Source organism: Colias eurytheme, chromosome 10 (genome assembly GCF_061535395.1).
Source record: "Colias eurytheme isolate Ceu_HAF_F1 chromosome 10, ilColEury1 Martin Lab GWU primary, whole genome shotgun sequence".
Taxonomy (NCBI): domain Eukaryota; kingdom Metazoa; phylum Arthropoda; class Insecta; order Lepidoptera; family Pieridae; genus Colias; species Colias eurytheme.
The window spans coordinates 475488-495972 of NC_142989.1; the positions used below are offsets into that span (position 1 = coordinate 475488).

A 20485-nucleotide genomic window follows, 5' to 3' on the forward strand; every position below is an offset into this window, starting at 1 on the left:
AAACGTTAGAATACTTATTTTTAATATTATTAAAAGATATAATTAAATAATCTATAACATGAAATAAAACATCGGAAAATTTTGTATTAAACATTTCTATGTTTTTTTTTGCATTTATTGCGTCTATCCTATCTATCCAACAACCAGCGATGTGCTTTGCAAAGTAAATGATTTCCATCTAGATTAAGACTTTTTCAAACACTAAAATATATTCGTTTGAAAAATAAAACGCCAAGAGAGTTTTACTCCTTCACTAAACAGTTGCACATACAATTGTATTTTTTATATCTTTCAACTTCATTTATTTAAATGAATCCACTCACGATTTAAAGATCATTGACCTCAAGCTATGCATTTTAAATTTTACGTTTCGTTGGTATCATTGAAACGAGAAGCCATCTAATATAAACATAAATGCATGAAAGGGAATCAAATACATGGAACGTTTAAAATATTTTTAATATCAAACATGTCCTTCAGTCAAACTGGCTCAATTTAAATTGTCAAAAGACTAGCTATAATTCAACTAGGAACCGTTGAGGCAATGAAAAGATTCCTCGCATATTATAAGTTTGAAGGAGCTGGGTTGGCGCATGCGCGGTCTTTTCGCTCCTTGGCCCGAAAGTTAGCGCGTACAGTTGCGAATGGAACGCCGCGCAAGGCCATTACTCCCGCGCTTTTAAAAAAAACATCGCTGTTCGAAATTCGAAATACGAATTGCGTGCTTCTTTTCGGATTGAAAAAAAATATGGCCGCCTTCTATGAATACGCTTCGTGTTGAAATGATTTTTCCAGACTGATTGTGACTTATTTTGAGTTTTTTGTGATTTAAAACTTGTGATGATGTGGTCGCGTTCAGCGTTGGTTCTTTTGCTTGGAGTTTCAGTGTTGTTCCGGTGTACGGATTCTGTTGGTAAGTTTTTTTACACTCATTATTATTCGAATATAATAATATTATTTAAACTTAGATTAAATAAAAATGTGATTAAATGATTAAATGAAGGTAAGAGCTAAATGGCTTTATATTTTTTACTGAATAAATGGGACGAAATAGAAAATAAATTATTATTTCATCGTCAAATTAGTTACGATGGATTTACATTTTTCATTCTTTATAAAATGAACTACCAATAAACTAACTATTTTAGACTTTAGTAAACAACGTGATAAGTATTATCACAGTTTCATTATTTTCAAATTTGGACGTGAAATGTAACTATTCATGAAATATAATAATATTTTATACGATGTAGGTAATTTTTATTTTTCCTCAAAATATTTTTAAAATGCTGTCTTTTATTTATGCAACCCACCGCAGGTACTTTTATTAATTGGAAAAGCCTTCATTTTTGATTTCAGTTCAAAACAATAGGTACCAACTTTTAATAATTATCGACGAGAAATCCTTATAAATGAATGAGTCTTTAACTCGCACACAAAGAGAGGAATTTAATAACAATAAAAAAGAATAATCTTCATACCATTTCGCACAATAGGCAAATATGGAATATCTTTCATATGAAAGTAAGATCACAATAAATCAATACGAGATATCGCTATCACATAACTCATAAAAAACACTTTGGCTTCAGTAAAATATAATACAATGTCACTTCTTACGCAATCATATTACGTACCCTAAGACATTCGGATCGCGATGGGACAATTCCTACAAGTTTTGTTCGATAACTTTGCCCTACATGTAAGGTACCGTAGGGCATAATATAGGGTGGGGGTCAAATTTCATCGGAACCCTTCCTAACTTTCATAGAAATGTATTGGTTATTTTTCCAGAGATATTGAAAGTTCTGTGAGGACAGGGACGGCTGTAGATTATGACGGTTGATCTATAGAAAAAATATTCCTTATGAGATTAAATTTCTTGGAAACGCTTAATCATGATAATATTTATTACACATACACAACATTAAAATAACATACATAATATTAAAATATATGGTACTAGATGGGATCGAAATATATCTGTTAGAAACATGTTCGTTATCTGATTTTAGGCGTATCTGTACATTACTTTTCTGGTAAAGATATACCATCGTAGCATTTCCAATCGCTATTTAATTATTTGTACTTAATTTCAGAAGATTTGTTTCTTTACCTTACCTTATTTTATAAATTTCAAACACTACAAGACAAGGTTTAGGCCATTTTTAAAGAGTACCTACCTATCTTGATAGCTTTATTATTATTTATTATTTTATTATTATATTAATTTAGAATTCACTATACGAAACAAATCGTATGAATTTTATTAAAGACTCGTAGATAGGTTTTGCTTTCTCCATATTCTGACTATCCAATATATTATGTTTGCACACAAAACATCAATCTTGCCTCAAAAATGATACCCGTCAATCATTGATCGATCTATCTTCTGGTTTTTAGGTATTTGGAACCAACTTCAAAAAAAAAGGAATAAGTAGTAGTATTCGACTGTACCTATTTTTTTTTGTTGGCTCAAAACTTTCGACTAAGTGAACAGATTTTAATGATGCCTTTTTTATTTAAAAGGTAAGGTTGGTCTTATTAAATTTTTGTCTTGTACATACAATTTGAAAGTGGTTTACATTTTTCTTAATAAATAAATATCTTTTTTACCTGTACAATTGGCTATAACATTTCTACGTTAATAAGCTGACGTTATAATCAACGAAAATTGATTAGACTCTTAAACACGTAAGGCTTTCTGGGCCGCCCACGGTGTAACGAAGAGCCTATACAATATATCAACGATCCATCAACTTATACTGGTTGAACTGTGGACCCTTCCTGTAATGGGCTATGGTTGAAATCGTGTGAATATGCTTGTGGTGGAAAAATACAAATAGCAAATTGAGCTTATGTGGTAATAGAGGCGTTAAAAGAGTGTGAAAATACGAAAATTTATATTTATTTAGCAGATTCTTTTATTTACTAGAATATTCTGTGCCTGTTTTTTATATCCAGTTAAACAATGAATTTATCTAGTACTAGCTGCGCTTCGCGGTTTCACCCGCGTGGCTCGGCTTCTATTGGTCTTAGCGTAATGATATATAGCCAATAGCCTTCCTCGATAAATGGGCTATCGAACACTGAAATAATTTTTCAATTCGGACCAGTTTTTCCTGAGATTACCACGTTCAAACTTACAAACAAACTCTTCAACATTATAATACATATTAAGTATTGACTATTGAAGATAAACTCCTCCGAACCGAACTGATTCTCATGGTGCATATAGAGTATATTATAATCGGACAACATAATATTCTATTTTTCTTTCCCTAAGTGATAAGAATAAGGCAACTAGTTAACATTATTTACTATGATTAAGAATAGTGTTGTATATATATACTTAGTATTAATGAAAATTTGGAGCAATTTAATTTATTTGGCATTGCTTCAAAAGCGCATTTATATTATATTTATTAACTAAATTAAATCGTGGCTTTTGAATTAAGTTTTCAGATATTGACTTGCAATTAAGGAGAGCGGCGAATCGAATAAGATTTTTGATTGCTTCTATATTTTAACTTTGAAAGCTCGAAACTTTAGTCGATCTTATTTATAACTTTTCTCTCATATTTATTTCAAATTTTACTTATAATACTAATTACTATGACATCTGAGTAAATATTTTAGATTGATAAATACATTTCAAATGCATTCAATATATTTGAATTGATCAGATGTTTATGCTTAATTGCAAATTTATCTATTGACTCTAAAATATTAATTAACAATCGGTATACGGGTTAGGTTAGGTCGAGAGGTCGTCCGTTCGATCTCCGATGACACTTAACATGAAATCCATCTACCACAATAGATCTTTACTGTAATATAATATCTTAGGCTAGTCTTATTGAAGATTAGCTGCAGTAAACAAAATTTGGTCAGCACTTCTATTATTACAATCCCTGTAATACTATTCAGCATCAAGCGCATGAAATAACATAGGTACAGTCACAATGCTGATTCTGCATAATATATAAGTGCTTGTAAATGTAACCTACATTTGTTTGAGAAAACTTGGAGCTCGCTCCTCGAAATCAAGTTCGGAATAATGCCTAGGGATTGTTATGTTTGCGGATTGTTCCCACGAATTACAGAAACGTATTTGACCACTGAGCAAACTGCTTTGTATTCAGTTATTACTATTGTCATTTCGCTCTAATAACATAAAAATAAAAGGGATAAAAGTTTTCGTGTATTTGCGTCTGTGTACAGATTTTCGTCTTGCCGGGATTTGAAACTTTTATTGGCAATTTGGTACATCCTTTTGGATAGTGGTTTTGTATTGATAACATATTATGGAATATAATGTGTTTTGATTAGGTTTTATATCTAAAGCCACACAATTTCTGAATTATTAGGCAAAAAAGGGGATTAATGGAAACTGTATTATGGAAATGAAAGTTCTTTCAATTATTATAAAGCTAAACATTTCGATTCACATTCCAACTTTTATTTTAAAAATGCCACACATTCTCAAAGATTCAATCAAATAATTTAAAATTCCTTTGTCTTACATGAACAGATTTCGTGTAAAATATTTGTAATAAGAGAATTTCCGAATAGGGTCTGACAAGCCCGGTATTTGCTGACGTGGCGAATAAAAGCCAATACACTGAAATGCTGACGATATCTGAGAATATTATTGTTCATTTCATTTACTCGCTCTTATATTAAATTATTTCATAAATGCGGGTATAGAATACGGATTTATTGTAAAAACCTACCTGGTGGAATGATCGGAACTTACTTGTTTAAGACTGAGTTTTTTAACGAATTTATTATCATGACCCGTTTTCATAAAAATAATGAACATGTAGTCTATGTATGTCTATGTAAATGAAGGTAATTTTAATGTATGTAGATTTAAATAAAAAAACCAGCGAAGTGCGAGTCGGACTCATAATATTAATATCATCATCATTCATTATTATTCCCATAATGGTCATAATATAATGAATATTGAACATAAATATTATAAATGCGAAAGTAACTCTGTCTGTCTGTCTGTTACTCAATCACGCCTAAACTACTGAACCAATTTTCATGAAATTTGTTATGGAGATATTGTGATACCCGAGAAAGGACATAGGCTACTTTTTATCGCTGGAAAATGACGCAATCCCGGAAATCCCAGGGGAACGGGAACTATGCGGGTTTTTCTTTGACTGCGCGGGCGAAGCCGCGGGCGGAAACCTAGTATAATATAAGTAGGTATAGTTTATGATTATTATTTATTTACATTATTTCTACAAAGACAATGTTCATATAAATTTTATAATTTTCACACCCTAATGTTATCATTAGGGTGTAAATTTATACAATTAGAACATTGTAACATTATTGTATATTTAACATGACGTGTATAATTATAATATTCATATAATTCAGGTCAAATTTTGTATGAATGAATTAATGTTACTCAAGCTAAACCTACGTCGCAGACTCCTTAGTAATTATAACATCAATATTTATTAAGGTTACAAAATTATAATAATATTATATAGTCCTGAATATCAGTCCCTCTGGGGAATGGGCATTGTTAATATGAATCTTAGACCCGTAACCAAAGCTGGGTTGAGACCTTGACTAGCTTATTTAGTTATTACTAATTAGGTTAGTTAGAACACACTTTTAATTTATTACGTTAATTTATTAGGACTTAGGAATATAACAAGATTCCTAATTAATAGGTATATATAAAATATTTATTTTGTAAGTACATTATTTTTTATTGAAATCATATTTACGACTAGCTGTGCCGCGCGGTTTTACCCCCAAACGAACCCGCGGGCAAAATCGAGTATTTCTATATGTCATGTGTTATCCTGACGAAACTGGAAAGTTTCATCCGAATCCGTTCAATTTTTTTCGTGCAATCTTAACAAACATTCATACATACTCACAAATTTTCGCATTTATTTATTTTAATTTTGTTTGTTGTGTGTTATTGGAATGACTGAATATTAATCATTAAAAGATAAAACGAGTTTTCTGTTAATTTGATATTTCCGGACAGGCACTTCAAAGGAAAATATAATTTCATACAGATCGAGAAATATTGCAATTCTGGAAATTTCAAACAATTGAATTTATAAGAATTAGTATTTGAGTAGAATATTATTCATTTTCTATACAAACAACAGCCAACAAATTCTTAAGTTTTAATGGTCACATAATTACTTATGCAGGATAATTCAGCTTTATTTCGATCGTGTATTAACGACGTTATAGTTCAGAATCCATCGCGGTAAATTGCATTAAGTGACCGACTAGATACTACTTCAATCTTCATAAACGCGGTAGAATGAAAAATATTATCTTTGAGATAAAGAAATTATTGAACATTTTTATTTCGATAAACGCGCTATTTTGCGAACTTAGCACGTCGCTCCTTTCAATCAATTACGGTGTTGTTCAAGGAAGTACACTAGGACCACTTTTATTTGATTTTTATGTTAATCCCAATTCCTTGTAAATTTATTAAAGAACATATTTTTATTACTCAATTGCTAATACACATAAATTAAATTCGTTTTAGAAATACTATTTATCAGCGTTCGCGTTAATTTAATAGGTTTATGTACGCAGTTATCCAATATAGCGTATTAAATTATATTTCATGGCATTTCGGGCATTTGCAATTCGATGAATCAAATCATTTTCCTGCTGAATACATTCTGCTCGAATGCCTGAAACGCAGAGGTAACATAATTTAGAACAATACTGAATTATACTTTGCTTTGTTTATACGTGTATCTATCCTCTAAAATTGAGCTAACAAAACAATGTTTATTCTTATACTTTTTATTAATAAGAATTATTATTGTTATACCTACATTTTATTACTAGGAATTTATTAAATGCGAAATGGGCTGAATATACATTTACTAGCTTTCCGCCCGCGGTTTCGCCAGCTTTGTCTAAAACCTAATAAATTATACTAAAAATTTCCTCGATAAAAACCGCATCTATTAAAACCGCACCAAAATCCGTTGCGTAGTTTTAAAGATTTAAGCATACATAGGGACATAGGGATAGAGAAAGCGACTTTGTTTTATACTATGTAGCGATAGTGATTAAATGCGAAGGTTATAGTGAACCTATTATTGTTTTAATTAATATTAAAGTTTTTGTGAAAACATTATATTTATATTATAATGTACATTCTTTCCGAAACTTTTTGATAATTATTATAAAATGAAAAGTTTATATAAAATAACAAAGGTGAATGTTTTGTTGTTAGAATAACAGACGGGAATGAACGCAAAAAGAGCCAGGGTGTCGGACCGTGAGTTTTTATTCGTATATTTTTACAGGCAAAAATCTTTCCTGTATCGGGAGTTTAAAAAAATATCACCACAATGGTATCATTCATGAATTTCGCTGCGTGGAAAACTAGAATATTATTACGTTGCTATTTTTTCGTATTTTATAGAGCGAAGCGAAGAATAAAAAAATCTTTTTGCGTACAGCAATTTTGCGGAATGGTGTAGTATCGATAGCGCTTCTATAATGTTAATTAATGTTTTGAGTTTGAATAAATACTATAGATACGTGATAAATAATATTAAAACTAATACTTAGATATAATTTTAGCAATATATTGTATTTATAGTATTAAGCATGTTTAGAATATCCATATCTCTCGAAATCTTTATTAAGGTTTTATGAGAGGAATTTCCAGGAAGACGAACGAAATTTTTAGAAATATATTTTATTCATAAACGGGTTAGCTAAATAATGGTTCCTGGCTTTTAAGGCAACTTTCATTGATGTTTTTTTGTTAATGTCGATGAAAACAAATTCTCGAAATGCTCAATTGATAAAAATGGTTTTCCTGAAATACGTTTAACCGTTGTTTTGTATTTTAATTTGATTTTTTTTATTGTTTCCTTAAATTTATGAAAAAGGAAACTGAAAATTCGAATATTGAATCTTTAATTTAAGGTTAAATATAAAATAGCTCAAACTTTTACAAGTGTTTTTGGTTTTGGTAATTTTTATAATTCCAAAAAAAAAATACATATTACATGCTCTGCCGAGGTCATGGACAGATTCATTATTATCAGATTTTTATTAGGATCATAAAGTACAGTAAAGCATTATAAATACAGAAATATAAATCCATACGCCTAATTATTAGACATTAAGTATTGAAATAATAATACTATTAAGGGCCGATTTTTCAATGCTTGGATAAAACTTATCCGTCCAATAAAGTATTACACGATATTATTGAAATGTCACGTAAACTGTCAAATACGGGCAATTAGAATACGTTTTTAAAATGGTAGTTTTATACATTATTCAAAATCGGCTCTAAATCAAATCTATTTTACGTTTCAATAAATTAACATAAGCACGCAATTGAAATTTATCATCGTAGATTTAAACAAAGCTGACGCTTTGACTAAATTATAAGTGGTTTATTCCCAAAATTCGTTCCACAGTACGATTTACAATATCTATTTTATCCTACTAATACTAATATTATAAATGCGAAAGTTTGTGAGGATGTGTATGTGTGGGTTTGTTACTCTTTCACGCAAATACTGAACCGATTACAATGAAATCAAGCACACATAAATGGTAACTTGGATTAACACATAGGATAGGTTTTATCCCGGACAACGGGAACGGGGACTATGCGGTTTTTCATTAATAACGCGGGCAAAGCCGCGGGTGGAAAGCTAGTTATTTTATAAGCCGCAAGAATATTCCGAGTTACAATAGAACGTTATCTTACGCTCGGATATTATGTTTGTATTGATCAATATTATTCCATTTTTCCATCTGCTGATCCGTGTAATGGAAAACCTTTGTCTTAGCTGGGATAGACTTTTGAAGAATAATATGAGCGATTTTAATAAAGATTTAGATATTTTATTCGATTTGAAACATATGCAGTTTGATTATAAGATTATCTAGAATCATATTACTAGAATGTCATTGTTCGAAAATGTAATGCATGAAAGATAGTAAAGAGATCAATTATTAATAACGAAAAAAGAGGCTTGCATTAAAACGCTGCAAAAATGTACGACTTGGCATTAGTTGATTATTTTTTCTGTATAATTTTTATTATATATAGGTAATTTTTATATATAATATATATTTACAAAAAATTAACGCACATTTTGAACGATTCAATTATTATATATTTGGCACGTAATAATATTACTTTTTATTACGTGCCAAAGTGTCCTACTCTTAATAATTGTTTAAATAAATAAAACATGTACGTTCTCAAGCAGTCCCCCATCTAACGATCAACCGCGCGCTACGTTGCTTAACCAGCAAATTGTTTTACGGCGTTCTTAATTATACATATGAAAGCTCTACCGTGTAGTAACCAGATTCCACTAAAACCTCAGATGTTTAATAACAACGTAAATCCAATGTTCTTGTTCCTCTTCGTTAGGCATGTGAAATATCGGTGTTCGTTCGGTTTATCATATTGTGTTACGGCGCCTTCAAATCAAACCGATCCAAACAAGAGGTCTTTCATGAACATCCGCGTACCAATCTTCAATGCGAATGAATATTCAATCGGATCCAATGGAAGCACTTTCGTTTTAATCAAAGAACTCCATTCAAAGACTTTCAAAAATGAAAGACTTTCGAATATGAAAGCATTTTTAAAAGTTTGAAGTTCGAATATTGTGTAGAGCAATTTCACAGTAACTGCAACTGGAAATAAGTTTTAAGAACTCGAGGTGAATACAATTGTCGAGTTTTACAGATCATTTAAAGCTTACAAAGACAGTTGTTTGTTGCACCTTCTACATTGTCATGTTTATGGAACGAGACTTTGTCTCCAATATTTTTGTAGTATATTTTTATGTTCTAATGCTTGTTCTCTATATATCCCGTTCTTTGTAATTATCATTCATTTATTTATTTTATTCACAATCACAGTTATATGATTAACTAAATTTAGCATCATATTTTTCAACGATTAACATAAATTGATATAAGAAAAGAACTGAAACACCACACATTTCATATCTGAAACAGAAAACATATAACCAATTTCTACTTCACCGAATTAACCAACGTCCTAATCATCAAATCGCATAGCCTACCTTTATAATATACTCCTTTATATACATAAATGTTATGTACAATGTGCATTGATATCTCATCTATTTGTAATATAATTCCACTCCAATAAACCCGACTAACATTGCACCGGCTGTCAAACCCAGGTACATCCAGCAGAAATAATTTCCCATACTTAAATAAGCTCTCGTGAGACTTAGCATGATGGGAATCGATTTTCTGTTGTGATATTTAAATTTACGTGTAGACATGTTACGTTGTTTGAATCCACGTTAGAAATAATTTACTATTCATGTTTGTTTATCTTGCTTTGGGAGTAAATATATTGTGTGCAGAGTGAGGAATGTTACGTTATTATATTATTTTTGTTTGAGAGTTAATATGTTTAAAGCTTTTTCTTTGTGTTCTTGTTATCATGGAGGATGGATAGGAGAGAAGTAATTAAGGTGGGTAGTATAAGGGTGATTTGATGTTGATTGATGTCTCATCGCGTGGGAATAATAATAATGAAATAGGCGGGAAAACCGTTCCTTTTGGGAGGAATTAAATTATCATAGAATTATTGGACATTTTTAGAAAAACAACGCTTATTGCATGATATTCATTTATTTTTAAATAAATGTTCTAATCATTTTGAGCTTATGATTTAATGATTCCGCATAAACAAAAACAAGCAGCTAATAAAAACATGTAAACCCATACAAAAATTATTTGATTTTAAACAGAGCTGTCTATGCAGGATATAATCAAAAATAATGTCTCACTTGTACAACTACCACAAAAGTTAAGTCTTAAAAATTCTTCCATGAATAATTTCAACGTCCATCTTGGACGATAAGTGCTCTTTAAAATACCATTTCTGATTTATGACTAAGAGCGGTTTAATTTAGCGGTGGATATCGCCCATTACGCCTTGATTTATGAAGTAACAATATTAACTTTTTCTATCTCAGTTTTAAAATGAATAAATGGCTTCTTTGAACGATCTTTTTGTAATTTTTTGATATGATCAGCAAATTTATGGTCTCTTGAAAGGAGCAAATACTTAAATTATATAGCGATTTGAGCTAAATCGATTATAATATTCGTAAAGGGATTACACATTTAAAAAAATATAGTTTCAAGTTGGTTTCGAGGTTGTTTCCATAGAAACTATTATGATTTTTAAATTGGATAACGTTTTTAATCTTCAAAGCTAATTTCACCGTGAAAATGAACTTGTTAAAATAATTGCGAGTCTGATAAGTCAAAGGTCGCGACTACGATAGAGAAGGACGAATAATTTTTACTTTTTATTCTTGGCTCGACTTTTATCCAGACCTCTGATTGATTGTTATGTACCTAATGATATAATATTATATGATAACGACTGCTCTCAATAACTAACAACGAACTCACGAAAGAAGGTAGCAAAATATTTAATAACAAATCGTGTGTTATTTACCTATCACCATAATTCATAGATAAAAATAATTTTACTAGTACCTCAAAAATATGCAATATTGCTGTCAAAAGCCAATCGTATCTCAAAATAGCTTTACCATTCATCAACATTATTCTATTTGCTTCGTGAATAAAAACTTCATTGTTTGAATTTAAATGAACAAAATAATAACCACAAATAATTAACAATTCGTTTGTATTATACAACAATGGTACAAAAGAGAGATCTGAATGAAATTCAGCCAATAATGTAATTAGCTTTTACTTTATAAGTATATAATATTATGTGGTGCAATTTGTTTACGAAACGTGATATTATTTTTAGTACGTACTTCTGTAAAATCCATCTTTAATTTGCTCCTGCTTATCATCTACTTATTGAATTGTTATTTAAGAACATAATATAATATACACAAATAACAGATAATACAACCTACGTTAGTTATGGTTTTATATGTATAGCGACCATATCATTACACCGATGACAAAAGCTTTTACAGAATGACCTCACCTGCTTATTAAAAGACAAGTAACAGAAAATATATAGCTAGAGATTCGATAAGCGCATTATACGCGCATTTCTTACTCAGAGACACAAAGACGGCTTTTTGCTGAGACCATTAAGTTAGTGCTAATGCTCGCATTGTGCTGCCTTCACAATAGGTTACCTAATAATTAGATCTCGGACTGTTGGTCAACCGATTTTCAGCTTTGTAAGCAATTTTTGTTTAATGTGCTTTTGTTGAATTTGTTTGAATGAGTGTTTTATTGATTCAAAATATAAAATGATTTTTGTAAACTTAATTAATTTGTAGTTTGGATAGTCAATATGTATTAAGAAAAGTACTATATTTTTTTACGTTAATAGACATTAATTTCTATTAAATATATTATAGGTACCTACCGTAATATACATTATTTTTCAATAAATTCTGGACCCACTAATAGATTCAAACTAATTTATTCCACACTAGAATCAAACTCAAACTCAAACTCAAACAATCATTTATTCAATTAGACTACTATTTAGTAGCACTTTCGATTCGTCATTACATAAGTATTTTTAACATTTACCACCGATCGATACCTTATTAAATCTACTCATCTCAGATTATAAAAAAAAACGTAAGTACCTAATTGCATAGTTTAGCCCTAAATTCCATTCAATTTAATAAACATCCAATTGGATATTTAGTTAAAACACATTACAATTGTAAAGCAACAAACAACACATTAGGTAAAAGGTTAGAATATAATTCATAACAACATTCCACTGCTCGCTGTTAGCTGAAGCTCAGATTAAATTGCTATCATTGTGAAATTTAATGATAATCCCATATGAAATATCTGTTCTATTTAGAGAAAAATGCCAACTGTTCACTTTCTATTATTGTTTTTATTGTAATTGAATATCGACTTTATTTGATACGTTGTTTCGTTTAAAGTATTACGAGTATTCTCAAGTGCCTTTTGTAGTTATATAATATATTTTTGCCTGCTTTGTAATATTATGAAAATTGGATGCTTATATGCGAAACTAAAACATGAGAATTGATTTTATATAATACTAGCTTTTCGCCCGCGGCTACGCCCGCTTTGACTAGAAACCTAATTAATTTCATAGGTACGCATAGGTATCACTCTATCTTAAAAAGAAACTGCATCAAAATCTATATATAGTTTTAAAGATTTAAGCATCCTTAGGGACACAGGGACAGAGAAAGCGACTTCTATTTTACTATGTAGTAATAATAATATGTTATAAACAATGTACTTTACATTCTGTTCCGTTGTTTGTTTTATTCGTTTCCTATCAAAGTCCTTAGTAGAGCCATTTTAATAGGCAACATTTGACAGTTCAACAAAATTCAAGAACGTAACCTAGTAACGACGACATAGAATAACATGATATTTCGTTTTGTTAGAACTGCACATTTGCTTAACTTTTTTCAATTACGATTACATATTTATTATAATAATGACCGATATAAGTAATTTTAGGATTTGATTTTACTGATAAACCATTCTAAACATAATAAACAATTTCTGATTTAAAGAACTGACGTCGCTACAATTTTGTGTCAATAAACCTTTTTTCTTTTTAAATACCAGAGACGTTACTCTAAAAATCGAAATCTGACATCTAGAATCGAATGCATTGATTACTTGGGAATAAAAATTATCATAAATTATTGACATGTGTTTCAAGTTCGATTGACAAATGTTTCAAGTCCGTATCGATTAATTCACTTTAATCGATGTTTTTATGCAGGTTACCACCCTATGAAGATAAAATTGATAGACGTCAAATGTTGCCTATTAAATTGGCTCCACATAGTTCTATAATTTATCCTACTATTATCATTATACTGAAATTTGTTACTTCACATTGATGCTGTTTGTTACTTCACACAAAACTCTGTATTTCGTACAGAACAGATAATAGTTTGGATTAGTAAACTACGTATTACCTAACACGCTTTACAGTACAAGCAAGTTTGTATTCAAGAGTTAACAATACAGTAATTTATTGGACTTTAAAATAAAATCTTCCTCAGGTAAGGTAAATAATTGAAAACCAATATACGTAGAGCTCCCGTCTTTGAGCATTCAGCATTGAATTAATGATCGTCGCTCTGCAATTGATGTAACTCCGACTATGTTTTATCGCGTTTTGTGTTACTAGATATTAATTGTAATATTGTATCGATTAATCTGTTCAACTGATTTGAATCTATTTGAAATTGACGGATGCGCTGTTTGAAATGTTTTTGAACGACATTGTTCATTCAATTTTCGATAGGATGAGTGGCAAATCGTTTATTTTTATTGAGATTTAAAAGACTTACCTATATAATTATAATTTATATATACCTATATATAATTATATAGGTTAGTCTTTTAAATCTACTTAATTTTACTTTCAAATGCTTTATAAATGAGAAACATTAATTAAATAATATATTCTACGTAGACTCTATTCTATATTATATTATCTACCAGTTGTAGTATAACGTCAAAATTATCATTCATAGTGCATATTGGTACCGAATAATGGGGTGGTAGGTATAATCAGGAAGCGCCCTATATATCCTATTCTCGGAAATTTCAGTCAACTTCATTTACTACCAAATTAAGCAGAGCATATAGCTATAGAAACTAGAGCGTTTTGAACCAATGTTTTTTGTTAGTGTGACCTAACATGAATAAATGTATAGTTTTATGTTATTAATAGTTTTAAAGTAATTAAAAAAGCAAATAAACCATGTTAATGCCATAGATTACCTATATACTGTTTTTTATTTGTAATTCTATTAAAAATCGATACGAGTGCAAAAAAAATATGTATATTGCAGTTACATTTTCACAAAAATACCTATTAATTTATATTTTATAGAGTTGAGTGGACATTCTAGATAATAATATATTATTTTGGATTCATAAATATCAGTTTGAATTTATCATTCTAGTAGAACTATTTGTATTTCACACATGCACTTCCCAGTTCCCACTCTAAAACACATAATGCATGTTTAAATTGTCGCTTGGCTACTACAATTATCTAGGAAACCTAAAAGCTTATTTATCGATTGAAACTGGAAACCATTGTAGTGTTGTGAAGACAGATAGCGAATGTCTTTGAGCACACGGTCTCAAATTAATGATAGTAATTCCACAATTGATGTTTAGTCGGACGTCTGATGTATGGTATAGATACTGGTTGTTAAGATATTTAAACCGTAATAAACTAAACAGTAAACATGAGTAGTAGTAAAATAAGTACTAAATAGAAGAGATAAAACGGATCGTAGTAACCGCGTCCTTTTACTGTTGTAATACGTAATGTAAACAGAGAGTAAAAACATTATACTTACTGTCTTGAGTAGGTAGTAAGAACAGTACGTACATTGTCAATAATATTATAATATTGTCTTTTAAAAAACGTTTTTTTTTTTATCTATTCTTATATTATAAAGCTGAAGAGTTTGTTTGTTTGAACGCGCTAATCTCGGGAACTACTGGTCCGATTTGAAAAATAGGCGGCGTTCGATAGCCCATTTTGCGAGGAAAGCTATATAGGCTATAATATCATTTCACTGAGACCAACAGTAGCAGAGCACTGCGGGTAAAATCGCGGAGCACAGCTAGTTATTTATAAAAAAGTATATCATATCTGAAAATCTTGTATCGACTTAAAGGTTGCTTAGGTGATAACTATGTATTTAGAAAGAGTAAGTACTCGATAATAATTTGCTTTTTAAAAGGCATATAGTACCTAACGCTCTGTTTCAGTAATACTTGTACCTACTTCATCTATGCATTTCATCAAGATAGGTAAAACGGATTTTATTAAGTCATAATAATATCTATTAACAATAGAATCGCGGCTGTATCTGCAACAAACATTGCAATAATAGCAAATCAGAGTACGGTAGCAGTTATAGCGTTGGTTTAATTCAAATAAGCAAATTAATATTATACTAAACTCCAATTTCATTGCGAATGCAGGATTAAACGTAGTCTTGTATAATATAGATGAAAAGATAATAACATGAAGTCAACGTTTTGAAATTTGTATACGATTTGTATTCACTACACTTGCTTATTTTTATGAACAGATATTTGCATACATTTTATTTGCTATCAGACTCCAATTATCTTTAGCTTATCTAGCAGTTTAAATGCAAAATGAAGTGAATAGACGATCACTAAATTTATCAGTGTTTAAAATAACAGTGATTATTTTTCCGACCCAAATATCGACCAATAGAATTGCACCATTCGACGTCATGTGGTACAACCTACATGGTATTATACTGATAACTAGCGGTCCGCCCCGGCTTCGCCCGTGGTACATATGAAAAATATATGTTGGCCGATTCTCAGACTTACCCGATATGCACAGAAAATTTCATGAGAATCGGTCCACCCGTTTCGGAGGAGTATGCAGACTAACATTGTGACACGAGAATTTTATATATAAGATTTTTTGAAAATTTTCTCTGGTCGTTGACGTCAAACTGACAGGTTCAATTCAATTGTGAAATTATTGGCCAACATTTGGGACGGAAAAATAATCTCCCGAATACCACACGAGCTTCAAAATTATCTGGCATTTCCCTCAAGGTTCCCTGCAAACAAATAAAGTCGTCAAGTTTTTCAGGAAAAATCACTCGCGCTTCGCGCTTGTGATTTTTTAACCTTGACTAAAAACTTGACTCCTTCATTTGTTTGCAACGAACCTATCGGAAAATACCCGATAATTTTGAAGCTCTTGTGGTATTATAAGTGAAAGTTAATGCATGTACCTACCTATATTATGAACAAGGCAATTTTTTTACCATTCAAAATTTATAAAAAAATCCTACGAATGATATTTTAGAACATAATTCAAATGCGTAAATTTACCTTTTCAATAATTACAATTTCTGTTAATAAAGACGTAAGTAACCATATAAACAGTCACTAATATAATGATAGCACATTTCGCACTTATAATTCCCGGCGAATACACATATTTCCTACCCTCTAAATGGTCACTATTTTTCTTGTAAATACATTCATCCATCATCGTCAGAGATGAAGTCAGTGGCTAAATAAACGCAGAGTTATTTATCAAAACCATATTTCTGAATGCTTCGGGTCCGCGAATAATAAATTTTGTTTTGCAATGAGTTAATGATACGTGCGTTTGTGGAATATTTGGGAGTATTTTGTTTGGGTACAAAGTTGTTTTATGGGGTGAAAGTTTTGTTATATTGTATTGAAGTTCCTTATAATAATATGATTATTTTCAAATGTTTTTTTAACAATATTTGCGTCGAACTCTACTTAATAAAAAGTTAAATTAATAAAGTGATAAAAATGCTGTTAAAACTAAGCACACCATCTTATAACAAACTTGATGCCAAAATGCCAGTTGACTGAAGCAGATTCAAAATTGTGGTTTCCACTTCAAATATCTATTTACTTCTAGATCTATTCAGACCTTATAGAAAAATACATATTATTCAGGTAGATAAATCTTTTTTATCCTTGTACACGTAATAGGTATCTCTGATCATCGAAGACAACAATAGTTGTTATACGTATAGAATATAGTTTCTTACTTTTTTATTAAGCCTGCTATTATAAACAGCACCGTCTATCTAATATAAAAAAGACTAAAAATAAAGGCCCCTACCATCGAATCACACGATAATATCCACAAGACAATAGCAATAAAAGCAAAGCCGTATACGTGACAATAACGTATCTAATATGTCGCCGTCAAACGTTCGACCCGCCCGTTTTCTGTCCGCCAAATTGCTAGCCATTCTAACCTGCGAAACAGGCTTTTTAAATTTTACGTATCGTGTACGAACTGATAGCTATACGAACAAAAATATATTAAAATAGCATTTAGGCAATACATACTTAGTATAAAACAAAGTCGCTTCCCGCTGTCTATCTGTTCCAATGTATGTTTATATGATTACAACTACGCAACGGATTTAAATGGCGTTTTTGAAGAGAAAATTCTTTAGGCGCGACGAGTGTAAATTTCAAGGCCGAGTCATGGCAATACCGTCACGTAGCGACAATGCGACGATTTCTGTATCTTTGAATTATGCCAAAGAATTTTCACTTCTGACTGACTGCACGCTCTTTTTTCATAAGAGTAGTGGGTAGTTCTTGAGGAAGGCGAAGCGGGCGAATCCGCGGACGGAAAGCTAGTTTAATATACTAAATATGGATATTAAATATGGATTCTGTAGGATTCATAAATCACAACAGTAACAATAGGACTAACCTTTGTTTCGCTTCAGGGACACTATATTTATTATCGCATTACCTAAGGTATTGACGTTAAGAAATATTATTAATTAAGTTACCTTTCTCTTGATATCTCGCAGACGTATAATAAGTATGTTTTTGTCTTAGATATAACAATAAGTTGTGAAGGTTTAACCTTTATAAGACATAAGGATTGTTAGGTAAGAAGTCTATCATTTACTCCTTGTCTAAATAATCATTAATACAACGTTGATTTTCTGTAGGTGTGGGTTGTTTCTGTACAAGTAGAGTATTTCAATTCAAAGGCGACTTATAAACAATATTATTCAAAATTATACCAAAAGTATACTCATTACTCTGAGTGCTACGAGCTATATATTTGTATTATTTAGTAATGCTTCATGCGATAGCGTACGGAAAATGTTTAATAAATTTGCTTGAAAAAACAAAGGGAACGAAATGCACCTGCTATTTTGCTCGGAATCGTGAAATTTATTTCTTAAAGTATTCAAGGTATAAGTTTAACTCTGTTGCTATTTGCACCGCCAATGTAAATAATAAAGCGAAGGTAGTCTCCCTTTATGGACTCCAACATTGTAAGTTGCCACAAAATGTTTCCTTTAATCTCCCCAGAAGGGAAATGACGCGGAAGAATGAGATTTCGGGGGAGATACGATGTTTTGCCATTATTCAGATTCACTTGTGTACGACGTCTTGATGTTTGAGTTATTTTGAAGTGCGTTTAATCATAATATTCCTGCTCAACTTTGGCTTATATTTTGTTGTTTTTAGCCAGTTTTAAACGCGGCTCTGTTTATTCGCTTTTATGTGTTTATTGTATAATATATTATGTGTAGGTACGCTATTTTTGGATGTAATGAAAATATAGGCAATAATATATTGGCTATGTGCCATCAAATTATTAGATAAATTTATTGCTTATATTATAATATAATGTAGATAGACTAATGATTTGAATGTTTTGTGAATTTAAGTGAATATAAAGTGAATCAGCTTTTATAAAGCTTCTCGTATTTATTCAGTAAAATTGGATTGCAACAAACAATACTCATGAAATAAAACACGTTAAATCAAAAACATTGCACTAAATAAGAGCATCAGCATCAATAGATAATAATATCAGAGGTAGCATTTTTATTTTATTATTTATAAATTTAAATCAACAATTCTGAACATTAAAGTCATTCCAAGTTTTAAGAATAATGAAAAAAATGAATTAATCACACTTTATGATTTTGTGATATTAGATAATTGTACAGGTTGATTTTAGATAACAGTACTAGATGATATGATAAGGTAAGATATTTTGTGCTTGAAATTGTATACGTAGTTAAAATGTTCATGTTGTAGAGTGAACAGGTTCTTCCTTCTAGGGAAGCGCGTTCAATCTTACACCACATCTCAGCTTATCATCAGGCGAGATTGTGGTCAAACACTTCCCTATTACCAATAAAAAAAAAAATGTTCCATGCAGTATATTATGCTCCCGTTCACTATCTCTTAATTATTTTTATAGGTACTTGTTTAATTTTTTTCACCTCTTATCCAAAACTATTTTATTCACATTTATTTACACACAACAGATTATGCAAGCTACTTTCAGAATCAATGTAACAAAAAGATGAAACAAAGAAATCTGTACTTTAATTAAATCCACAAAGAAATGGTTGGAAAATTCATAAGTTTTCTCAACTTATTTATAAGAAAGACTCGTTAAAGACCAGAAGAAATAAAATTACTGTTAATTCCATTTTATAGGGTTTGTTTTTATCACGGTTTTAGAATGAAAAATAAACGGTAGAAAAGGTAAAGCTATTTATTTTCAACTCAGAAAACATTATAGTCAATTTAATGTTTTTTCTTCACTGTTCTTGTCTTTTATTCCATAAAATCGTAAAACTGAAAATAGTTATTTATTATTGTACTTTTTCTATTATAGAAAAATAATAAAATAGTCTTAAATTACTATGACTATATTTACCGAATAGGAATATATTTATCGTTCTTATTATGATTGATGAATAAAAATTAGGTACCTATTCGAATAAAGGCGTCTCTCAAACGACACCAAAATTGTGACTACTTTTGGCCACTTTTATCTAAAAAGAAATTTGCAGCTGGCATAATAAAACCATTCTAACGTTATTATTATACAATCCAAATCCCGCGA

At 30.4% G+C, this 20485-nt stretch overlaps 1 protein-coding gene across 1 annotated transcript in view; it reads left to right on the forward strand.

Moving 5' to 3' along the window:
• The first annotated feature begins 687 nt into the window (after positions 1-687).
• Positions 688-20485, forward strand: part of LOC149904969 (opioid-binding protein/cell adhesion molecule homolog) — a 75273-nt gene continuing 55475 nt past the window's right edge. Inside the window, exon 1 of the mRNA XM_090106008.1 lies at positions 688-913. Within this exon, the coding sequence (XP_089962134.1) occupies positions 841-913 (73 nt within the window). The 5' untranslated portion in view covers positions 688-840. The remainder of the gene's footprint in view (positions 914-20485) is intronic.